This window comes from Azolla caroliniana, unplaced genomic scaffold, assembly GCF_043228905.1.
Source record: "Azolla caroliniana isolate FFs.n. ecotype wild unplaced genomic scaffold, voAzoCaro1.0.p SCAF_4, whole genome shotgun sequence".
Lineage (NCBI taxonomy): Eukaryota > Viridiplantae > Streptophyta > Polypodiopsida > Salviniales > Salviniaceae > Azolla > Azolla caroliniana.
This window is the reverse complement of record NW_028230439.1, coordinates 7,740,267-7,752,346: the sequence shown is the minus strand read 5'-3', so window position 1 is coordinate 7,752,346 and position 12,080 is coordinate 7,740,267. Positions and strand designations below refer to the sequence as shown.

The window sequence follows — 12,080 nt, the reverse complement described above, 5'->3', positions numbered from 1 at the left end:
CTTGGGCAAATTGCAAAAGGCAATTGATGAGTTTTGTGCAGGATTGGATGCTAAAATAAATTGGAATAAATCAGTGGCCATTTGGATCAGTAATAAGCCCGAGTTAAATTGGGCCCTTGACCCTAATTTCAAATGGTTGAGGAGAGGCGAAGCTACTAGATACTTGGGCTTCAAAAATGGTATGGACATCGATCAAGCTAAACACTATAATCTACTAGTGGACAAAATAAAAGCGAAGCTAATATGGCGGAATGCAAGAAAACTATCCTTTCCAGGCAAGATTGTGATTGCAAATCAGATTCTAATGGCCACTACATGGCATACTACTGCATGTTGGATAATCGTGCCCAAGTTGATGAAATTGATAAAAAGGATTATCAGAAATTTCTTATGGGGGGGCACGGAGGAAAAACAGGCTTGTGCAAAGGATTCTTGGACCACACTTATAAAAAGGAAAAGTGGAGGGGGGGTGGGATTGATAGATCCCGTGGTGCAAACGAAGGCCTTGCTAGGTGTGAAAGTGTTTTTAGAATTCAAGGTATTGAACATTACAAGAATATAAGGAAGGTATGGAGCATTCATATCCGGAGGTCAAGAACACGAACCAAGGTTTTGAGGATAAGTCAAACTAAAAGCAAGAAACATGGAGAAAAGTAAAAGAAGAAAAAAGCGGGCCACCAAAACACACTCTTAAATGAATGATCATAACTCTTTCGTTTGAAACCCAAATATAATGTGCAAATATGGGTTAGAAATCTTGTGAAGTCAGCTATCTTTAGAACTTTAGATCTCTAAATTTGGAGCTCAGACGAGGGAGATACGACAATTAGAAGGTCGATGTGTCATAGCTAAAAATAGGAGATAAAAAACTTCTAAAAAAAGCGTCAAAAAGAGAAGAAGAAGATTATAAGAAGTGAGAAGAGGAGTATAGAAGGGGAGATAGATGAAGTGATACCTTTGTAATAAGGGAAGGAGAGTAAGGTTGGGAGTTTTAATCTGAGTCTACTTCTTGTGGTGTTTTCTTTTCCATTCATGTAGTGTGATCATTCATTATCAATAGATCTTTGTTGTTTTGGCCAAGCAACCCTTTTTGGGGTTTTGTGCCAAAAATGAGACCCAAATATTGGGGAAGTATGCAGAGTCTCTGTGTTGTTGGAATTATGAAAGCATGGCAAAAAATCAGAAAGGGGATCACAGGTAGGTGGAGAAATGATGCATATGCATGTATGTACATGCCAATTGTGTGGAACCCATTGATTAGAGATGTGGATGGGCTGATGATAGGACAAAAAGCAGGCTTCAAATAGGCCGAGTTAATCAATGCCCAAGGGAATGCATTAGTGGAGTGGGAGAGGTTTTTGTCCAATGAGGTGGGCACTCAAACGGCTAGAATATGGAGAATAAGTAGGGGTAAAGGCATGCTCAAGAGAATTACATATGCCATTGCATGCTACCAACATACCTTGGAAGAGGAAGAAATAATTGTTAGGAATCAACCGGCCACAACCGGTTACACGTTCGTATTCGTGTGCAGAAACCAAAAACTAGTACATAGACAGAAAAACGTGAAGACACAGAGACACCAATATTTTACGTGGAAACCCCGAAATGGAAAAAACCACGGGGGTCCACAAACCCTGAGAAAAACAGATCACTATGGTAGAGAGGAAGTACAAATATGGAACTCGAGGCAACGACCTCAAGTTCTCCTTCGTTTGACAGACGACTACAAAGTTACACTCTCATTCACTCACTCACAGTTATAGAGGCAACTACCTTGTTCTAACTTTTACGATAATGATCAACTACACAATACTAAAGTTTCCCTAGTTGCTTATAAACAAAAGCAACTTTCTGGCTATTTACAAGTATAGCCCCCAAGAGGCATTTTAGACTATTTACAATTATAGTCTCCCGAAACGATTTCAATTTCGGTTTCGGTTTCGGCCTCGGCCGAGTTACTCACCAAATCGGTTCTTCTCTTCCTATCCGGAGGGACCTATTTCCCAACAATAACTACCTCTGAAATTGCGTGGACGGGACTTATAGATGCCTAGAATTGTTTAATTGGCATTAAGGGAATGAAAGCAGAGCCAAATGAGGCATGCTACTACAAACTAGAGCATGAAATGGCAAGAGATGAGCAACCAGCCTATCAAAGAGAAAGGTCGATTAGGCTGATAGTAAAAAATGGAAAGGATATGATTATTGACACCAAGTCAAGGGAGATCACACCGACGACAATGTGTTGGCCTATAGAAGGGCATTTGGATCAGATATCATGGGACAACGATCTATTTCTGGAGAACTCAAGGACGAACTGATGGGGCAAAGTTGGTTCAATTTTTCAGGTACAACATGGAAATTGGGAGGCAAATTATTCTAGAACAAGAACACGACAAGATTCCGGCAAAGAAATTAATGAAATGAGACTAGATAAATTCTTGAAAATGATATGGCATGACAATTATGACCGCAATATAATGATATGTTTATGGCTTATTGCACATAGAGCCTTGCCGGTAGGGACGTGGGGTAAAGGCCCCAGTGTAGACCCTAGATGTATTGCATGTGGACAAATAGAAAGCATTTCCCATTGTTTATGGGAATGTCGCGAGGAAGTGGCTGTATGGGGAAGGGCATTACGTTTGCTTTGCCATGCCTCTAGTTCATTCACCCTCAATCGGGGTCATGCTTGTTGGAACTGTCTTGAGGATGATGTGGCGAAATACGATAACACATGCAATGCTAAGTACAGAGGGGAGAATGGCACTGTTCGACCGATAACTGACAACAGGGTACCTATAGTTAGTGCACAGAAGCATAAACTTGGAGATCTTTGGACGCTGCTTGCCCCCATTACCATATGGTGTATATGGACCAAGGTGTACTAGGGTATTTTCAACAAACAAACGCCCTCCAACTGAATCGATTAAGCTAATCTGGCACACATTAATAACTACATTGAGAGCTCAATATGAGCGGATTGATGGTACTAATGATGTTGTTGAATTAATGAGGCTGAATTTTAGAAAGCGGTGGTGTACTACATCGGCCACAACAAATGAAATGGATATACAATGGCAGTATGCAGTACCCAGATGGTTGTTCCCCCCTCCCATTAGTTGAACGAGGGGCGTGAAAGAGATGTCAAGTGGAATAGTGAATGTAGGTGATGTGTATGAAAGGATGGCTAGAGGCACATGTGAAAGTGTAAGATAAATAAGTGAGATTTCTTATGAAGGTTAGGATAGTCTAGGCAAGGCTAAACCCTAAACCTGAGAAAGGGATCGCGTTTGTGTATATTTTAACTAATGGAGTATATTCTTTTTTTAGAAAAATAAATACTTAAATTGATTGGGGCAAAGTAACTTGCATTTTCTTATGTGCTTTGCAAATATATGACATTCAATTATTGGCAAAAATTCAAATTGTCTTTCTTTACGGAACTTTTACATCCTCAATCCTCAAACTCCAATAAACTTTATTACCTTTTCACCTCAATAGTTAATGCTGTAGGCATTGCTACACCAATCATAGCAATAATCACTTGCTTTTAAATGACACATGATGTATAAATAGTAGATTGTACAAATTTGTTTCGTTAAAGATATATAGTCCTCTAACTCGAAGTGGTATTTTTAAACACGAGGCAGATTAACAATATACATCAAAGACAGAGGTGAGCTTGCCTTTATGTAAGGAGTTTCAATTTGTTCCTATAAAAATTATCATGAATTACTAAGCTATATGGGCAATCGTGGTTCTCATGTTCTAATTGTCATGAAGATTTTATTACCCTCAACATTGCACGATGGGTACTTATACAAGGCAATGCTATGACATTTGAAGTAATCATTGATGCAAGTATTAGTGTCTTTTAAGCGTATTTCTTTTTAATACGAGATGCCTCTTTCGACAAAACAAAACATGTCCTTGGTGGTATATACGCAAATAATAGAGACGCTTGATTTAACAATTGTCCCACTCTAAAAAATTGTATTGAAATGGCATGATTTCCATGTAGCTAATAAGAAAAGTATGCGATACAACACATGGGTAACATTTTCTTCCTCCTCAACATACACTTGAACTATAGTGAAGGTACTTGTAACTAGATAGGGCTCTTCATGTGCATAGTGTTTTTTGTATACATTTGTGCCAAAATTTGAGCAAATTCTTAGCCATTATAATAGAATAACATTTAGTCTAATAGTTAGAAGTAATTATGTGTTTCATTCCATTCTGGTTATTATTAAAAACCTATGCAAGGAATCATATAATGGCAAACATTTGTCAAGATCACCAAAATGGTGAAGCGTGAAACTAATCAAGTCTACTACTTTTTAAAAGCTAAGGAAGCATCATTTTAGAAGGGACACAGGGGTGTAAATAAAAAAAACTATACATATGAATGGCACCTTTTGGGTGCCAATGTAAACTTCAACATAAAGCTGATAATGCTACACAATGAGAGGCACAAAAGAAGTGGACGTCCTCATTGGATTGCTTGAACGATCTATAGTAAGCAGATGTGAGGCCGAGGAGGAAGCCAAGCTAAACACAATGTTGGAGGTGATAGGAGCTAAGGGGATTACCATGTAGATGTAGAGATGGCTGAGGTGACGATATTGTGAAGGAATTTCTGCAAGCGATCTGACGAGAGAGGAAATGTGGTTTAGGAATGGTCAGAATCGAGTGTTAACGACCACACCCCCGCCCACTATTTGTCCATCCATCGGCTTTGTCCAGACGAGATCCATAAAGCCCAAGTGTGAAACCGATTGCCCTGTCTCCCTCAGGTCAAGTGTTAACGAACGCGTGCACGGGGCCACCGTCCATCGGCTTTTGTCCGGACGACCCATATGCCCAGGTGTGAAACCGATTGCTCTGTCTCTCCCTTTGCTCTCATTCTTCTCCTACCTCTGCAGAATTTCTCATCACGCTCAGACATCGAAGCAGAAGCAGAAGCAGAAGCAGAAGAAACTACAGAGCATCTCTGAAGAAAGAAGATCTAAGAAAACAGAACATAACCCTATCCATCTATCTATCTTTCGCGATCCACAACACGATGTGGAGATTGAAGCAGCTCATTCCTAAAGATCAATCTGGACTTGAAGGAAAAACTATCGAAGTAGCTTCTCTGAAGCTCCAGATCCGTAGCATTATCGCTCAGGGAGGATTCTCCAGTGTTTATTTAGGACGCGATTCACAGTCTGGGAAGCTCTTTGCATTGAAACACATCATTTGCAATGATTCCGAGTCTCTAGAACTCGTAAAGAAAGAAGTGGCTGCTCTTAAAGCTATGAGAGGTCACCCTAACATCATTACTTTGCATTGTCAGTCTATGTATGATATGGGACGCACTAAAGAGTGTTTCATTGTGACCGAGTATTGTGAGAAGATGATGGTTGAGTTCCTTGATGGACGAGGTGCTGGATATTTGGATGAAAAGCAACTTCTTTTGATCTTCCGCGACATCTGTAATGCAGTGTATGCGATGCATTCTGAATCACCTCCAATTGCTCACAGGTTTGTATACTTATTGCTATTAGCTTCTTCAGGACACGTTCTATTCATTGTTCTTATGTCTAAATTTGATGTCATAATGATTCCCATAACCTGATGATCAAACAGGTTAGTATCATTGCCTGAATTTGGGATCTTTTTATTTCTTTTCAAGATGCATATACTAGGAATTTTGGTTAAGTTTGATATTCTATTATGTTCTATTAAGTTTGATGTTCATATACTTGGATAGGCTAATAGCATTGCTCTAATTTGGCATCTATTGTTTTGCGTTTTTGATGAAATTTATAGACTGATCGTTGGCTACATCTGGTGCTATTTGTTTGATTCGGTAGAATAACATTTTGTCTTTGATATCTGTTTTTTCATGTTTTCCAAAATGCAATTTTTAGACTGATTTTTGGCAGCTGGCTAAATCAGATGTTATATTATGTCAACTACCTACATAACTCCTAGGCTGGCATCATGGACTTTGGGGATCTGCTAAAAAACTGCTTTGTTATGGAATGGCGCTAGGCCAAATCAGAGATGTTGTGTTATCTCAGTGAATTGTGTAACTGAATAGGGAGCATGTCACCTTTCAATATCTGCTGAAAAATGCGTGCTAGAGAATGATCTTTGGCCAATTTGGGCGTTATATTCTGTTATTTATTTGGCAGTTTAGCGACATGTACTTTTGGATGTCTTTCTCTTTTTCAAGCTACATTTTTTAGATTGATATTTCACAAAATCGAATGCTATATTAATTATCCATATTTGTTTTTTTTTATAGTTTAACATCATGTTCTTTTCAATCCATCTTTTCACTTTTTGACGATGGACATTATAGTCAAATATTTTGCCAGTTGTGATGTGTGACATTCTATTAACTGTATAGAAGAGAACTGTGTGAGTAGCAGTAGAACTGTTTTGTTAAAGAAGGCATTGTCTTCTTTTAAACAATGGTATACTGGCAGTGCTGTCCTGACTCCTAATGCATGTATTCAAAACATGGTTTGTGCCATGCATCTATATCTGACTTATCAAGGCTCAACATGATTTTTTATGTCAATGTCTTAATACAGTTTGCAATTCTATGATGTTGATCAAGGAACCTTAAAACTGAAATCATCCTTCTGTGGGAATTCTATTGATTTACTTTCTGGTGTCTGTGTTTTGAATTTCCAGAGATTTAAAAGCAGAAAATTTGCTTTTGGGAAGTGATGGTCTTTGGAAACTTTGTGATTTTGGTAGTATTTCTACAAACCACAAGCGGTTTGAGAAACCGGCGGAGATGGGTGTTGAGGAGGACATAATAAGGAAGCACACAACTCCAGCATATAGGGCTCCAGAGGTTTGTTGAATTTCTTGAAAAGAATAGGCTTTCCACATGTAAACTTGCAGTTTGTTATCTAATTAATGCATCCAACATATTATGCTATCTAATTATGGAAATTAAAATGTACTCTGTATTATTTCTAGTTCTCTAGACATGCACCAGGCTGTTGAGGAAACAACAAAGAATTGTGTTCTGATTTTCTCATTCAAGCAAATGATTTTACCTTGTCTCACAGATTGCATTTCAATTTGCTTTGGCAGATGTGGGATCTTTACAGAAGAGAAATCATAAGCGAGAAAGTGGATATCTGGGTAAAATGAATGATACTTGCATTCTCGTAAATCAGAAGTACACAATTTTCCAATTAACAATGAAAATTTCAGTGAAACATCTATTTTTCTGCAGGCTCTTGGATGTCTATTATATCGAATCGCATATTTGAAGTCCGCGTTTGATGGCGATTCAAAACTACAGATCCTGAATGGGAATTACCGGATTCCAGACGCGCCAAAATATAGTACTGTTGTGACAAACTTGATCAAAGACATGCTCAATTCCAGCCCTGAAGCACGACCAGATGCATTGCAGGCAAGGGCTTTGCTTGAACGGCCTCTTCATCTGTATGATCTAGGTTAGTTCAATGGCTGCAAGATAGGAATGCATGCTAGGTGTATGACGAGTCAGGGTCTTCATCTAGGAAATTGGCTGTGTAAAACAATTGCTTGAAACTGAATGCTAGCCCATTTAACTGTTTATTCTCAATTTTTTATTAGGTGTGGCATAGGGTGAACAGTGCCTTACCTTCAGATTGTCAAAAAGCTTCTCCAGAAAAAGCACCATCTTCAGCATCTTCACACGATAATATGGGTAAGTAGACGAATGTGCTTGGAAAAGGCACTTGTATTCTGAGCTAAATATGTTCAATATTTCCATGATGGGTATAGGCAATAAGGTCCAGGGTAACAAACAACCTTCTGGTATTCCTTCAAGAGCACCACCACCGCCACCACCTCAGAAAAACATAGAAAGGGGATCTCCTACTCCAGCATCGAAGGATCCAACTCACCAATCCTCATCTAAAGAAACAGATCGTATTGCAACACCAAGTGCTACCAAAGGTGGAACTTTTTGGTCAACACAATATGCACCTGAAACACGATATGAGGATACAAACTCCCCACCAAGAAGTAAATCCAGTAACACAGAAAACCAGCTTGGATACAATTCCAAGAGTCCTCCCTTGCAAATGAATACTAGCCCTTTTAAAGAGCCACATTCAGTGAGGACTGACCCTGCCAAAAGGAGGGGGGATTCTGCTGCAAAAACGTATTCTGTATCTGGCTCAGGGGATGCTGACTCTGTCAATACAAGGGTTGAAGCAGACAATGGTAATAAGCAGAAGAACTCAAGTAGCAATATTTCGCAGCTGGTTTTAAGTGGGGATTCCAAACCTGATCAGGCCTTCATTGAGTTTGTAGCTGATTTCCAGAAAATGTCAACTGTTGCCACTGAAAATAAAGGAATAGGTCTTGAAAACTGGCAATTGGAAGTGGAAAACTTAAGGAAGGAGCTTAGGGAAGCTCAAAGGGAAAAGTCGGAGATTGCGTCAAAATATGAGAAATTAACAGCAATATGCCGGTCTCAGAGGATTGAAATACAAGACTTAAAATCATCTCTTGCAGCTGCAAACAATCAGATTTCTTCTAAGGAACCATCATCTGGAAGTGAAGCATTCTTTCAGGTTTGGTTCAGTTTTCTCAAGATCATGTTAGTTTCAATGCTTTTTATTAATTGATCTGATGGCAAAACATTATTGCCTCACTATATAAGCTTTCTCTTCTTGTGTTTATATTTGATGACAAATTTGGAGTTCAATTAGTTGTGCATGTGGTGCAGTTTGTTTTAAAATGATCTGTTTTGGTTGCCTAATGACTTGACCGGAAAAAGTATTGTATTTCACTAAAGAGGCCATCCTGATAGCACAATTTTAACCCATATACTATATTTGCAATAAAGAAGATGAAGCCATTTGAGATGCGATTGAACATGAATAGAACCAAGGCTAAGAACTAGCATTTTATAAAATTGAACTCTAGAAAATCTAGTTTCTGGACAACTGCCTTAGTTTAAGGATAATCACTCTTTAACCTTACAGGAGTGTGATAATATTGGACATCTGATGAGATGGCCAAATGTTAGATTGTTTTAAAAAGATAAAAATAAGTCTCGTGAGGATGGCTTGTATCAACCAGTGGATTATATAACCAGCTAGAATTGTGTGTTTCTTTGCCTCAGAAAAGTACAATAATTAACCCCAACTTGCTGCCCCCTACATACATACATGCCTGTTTTATTAACAGTAGAATTGCAAGGGTGCTGAAATACATTGAAAAAGAGTTAATCCGCCTATAAATATTATTTTACAACAAAAAATTCCAACTGACAAGGCAATTTAATCCCTGATTCTGTAGTATAAGAAATAGCTTGTTGAAATTTAGTTGAAAAATAGGATCCAGAGCTCGATGAAATTTATTATTGACAATTGTGCAAAACAAAGGTATAGTGTGATATTTTGCAGTTTCATGAATAGAACCTGTTTCAAAAGCATTCAGCGAAGGTGTATTTTTTTCAGCTTTTGTTCAACTTCAGGTTCCAGTTTGAGCTGTCTAACCAGTTTGTGAATTTGGCCAAAGACTTTTAGATCTGAGTCTTCTTGTTTGACAAGACCAAAGCTAAAGACATCCCCATCCATCCTTTGTTCTCTTTGTCTTATATTCCATGTACCTTGTCAGGGTTAGGGTTGGATTGGAGTTTTTTATATGCCAACGGAAGTAAGATATTATGCGCAAGGCACAATGCACTGCCTCCTTTTTCTTGTGTTGATGAATTATGAATTGTTGGATACTGTAGAGTTTAAACTTTAGAAGAAGCACAATTAAAAAGCATTATGAAGTGACTAAAGTAAAAAAAATAAAACTTTTAATTTGGAGAAAGTAAACTTAAAATAAAAGCACAATCTGTAGTAAAACTTGCACTCCATTTGTAGAAAATATTTTAGCTTAAAATAAAAGCATTTACTTCTAGAGGAAACAGAATGCTAATAAAAAGCCGGATATGATGTTAAAGTGAAAGAGAATGGAATGCTTGGTGGAAATGGAAAAACAAAGATAAAAGGCCTCAAGATGTGGATAAAGTCACAAGATACAAGAGAGCGGTACTAGAGGAGGTGGATCCAAATTCATATCAATAGGAAAACTGAGTGCACAGTCAGTCTTTAGTCTGAAGTACTAACACATTCAAAGCATGTGATGTCGCAGGTCTATGAAAATCTTAATTTCTTTTGATGTTGTCAATTTCAGTTTTACATCTCTCTTTTATGGATATGCATGCTTTAAACTCATAATAAACTCATGATCTTGTGCATTTTTTGCTTCCATATACCATTTTGGTCTTTTTAGACATGCAATTTGGTTGGACATCAGATATAGGTAGGATATGAGCCTGGACACTTGGTTTGGAATTTATCCATATGTTTCTATAGTATACAACTGTATGTGGATACCACCATGTGCGTCACAAAATTGTGATGGCAAACAAGCACATCATTTGAAGATTGATTGTGTGGGAACAAGGGTCACGTTCCATTGGTTTTCTATTAGCCCTCCTTATCTCTGTATAAATAAAGTGTTTCACAAACTGTTCTAGCTATTCATAACTGTATAAATATGTTAACTTAATTAAGGTTATTCATACATCATTCTTGCTCATTGACTGCAGATGCAATATTCCTTTTTGTATTGTGTTTTTTCCATTTTTGTCAAGTGCTACAAGTTGTATCTAGACATTCGACCTGAACGATTTATGTTGAAACAGAATGCTGAGCGACAAGCTGGTACAGTCTGGGATTTGCAAGACAGTCTGAATACTCCATCTGAACCTCAGGGATGGAAAGCATTCTCAGATGCTTCTCCGAAACCAGTATATGGTGCCAAAAAGGACTCATACACAACCCAAAAGGAGGGTTATCTGGAATCTGGTAGTGCGAGGTTTGATGTCACTTCCAATATGGATGTGTTGAAGAAGGTTGAAAGTAGCCAACTGTCAAAGGCCACGGCTGGATCCAAGTCCGGAGAGGTGTGGGGATTTGAAGACAAATTTGCAAGTAGTGGATCAGGGGTCACAGCAACCAAGGTGTCTAGCCAGGGCTCACAGAAAGAAGTTCGGAATGATAATGCTATTGGGTATAATGGAAAAGGACGTTCCCATTCAGTGGTTCACAATACGCCTTCTGGGTGGTCAAATTTTTGATGGAGAAGTATGCCAACTTTTCCTTGGCCATTCGGTGGGTATGGCACTCATGGGCTGTCCTTGCCGACGGTTGATATTTGATTGAGCTTTTACCATTGTCACTTGGCTATCGTTGAGCATCCATCTACCCCATATCAATTAAGTTTGCAAAACTATAGTGAATAATCATGTATAGTTTGCATTTTGAGTTGGGATATTAAATTAACGGCATGCATTACAGTGCCATGTGTGGTGGATGTAGTTACCAATCGAGACTCTAAATTACATTTTCATGCTGTCTAGTGAGTGTGGTTGGTGACCAAGACTTAAATTATATCATGAATCATGATGCCCTGTGTCAATGAAGTTAGGGTATCAAGAATCTAAATTCACCAGCCTATTTTGGTTTGAGGTGTTTGCATTGGAGTGTTCCATGCTTTTCTGTGAAACAATATTTATGCCCATACATTGTATACCCAACCGTGATCATTTGATGCTGCTCACTTTCTCTGAAACTATCACATGGTTAAAAGTGATGTTTATATTGTTGGATTATGATTACCCCACATGGTGGGCATCAAATTTCAGGTTGTAATATTAAGTAATCTGTTATTCCTATGGGTTATTTGTTTACTGTACGGCAATGCATGTTTGAACTATTGCCTATAAGAAGATTCAGTCAGAAATAAATACAATATGATTTTAGTGCCACATGCATTGCATCACACATAATATGCTTGATTGCATAATATTGTACTTCAGAAAATTTCCATGGGAAATATAATTTGAAGTGGTTTGATGATCCTTGCACTCAATTTGGGATATCATATGAGTAGGAGGGTAATAGATATAGTAGCGACACTGAAAATCAACCTGATTCTTCCATTTGATATGAAGTGTGTCGCTAATGGAAGCATGTCTGTAGGAAAATGTTCTTATCTTTTTT

At 38.2% G+C, this 12,080-nt stretch overlaps 1 protein-coding gene across 1 annotated transcript; it reads left to right on the top strand.

Annotated features, from left to right (window-relative positions):
* The first annotated feature begins 4,956 nt into the window (after positions 1–4,956).
* LOC147865015 (Protein kinase superfamily protein) lies at positions 4,957–11,754 on the top strand. Its single transcript, XM_087317706.1, has 7 exons — positions 4,957–5,532; positions 6,697–6,862; positions 7,108–7,158; positions 7,253–7,435; positions 7,621–7,714; positions 7,792–8,588; positions 10,721–11,754. Exons 1-7 carry the CDS (start codon positions 5,072–5,074, stop codon positions 11,153–11,155), a joined length of 2,187 nt encoding a protein of 728 aa, XP_087173832.1. The 5' UTR covers positions 4,957–5,071; the 3' UTR covers positions 11,156–11,754.
* The last annotated feature ends 326 nt before the right edge of the window (positions 11,755–12,080 follow it).

Coding starts and splice junctions, on each gene's coding strand:
- LOC147865015 (XM_087317706.1), top strand. CDS start 5,072: ATGTGGAGATTGAAGCAGCTCATTCCTAAAGATCAATCTGGACTTGAA. Junction 7,159..7,252: donor GCGAGAAAGTGGATATCTGG/GTAAAATGAATG, acceptor ATTTTTCTGCAG/GCTCTTGGATGTCTATTATA. Junction 8,589..10,720: donor GAAGTGAAGCATTCTTTCAG/GTTTGGTTCAGT, acceptor ATGTTGAAACAG/AATGCTGAGCGACAAGCTGG.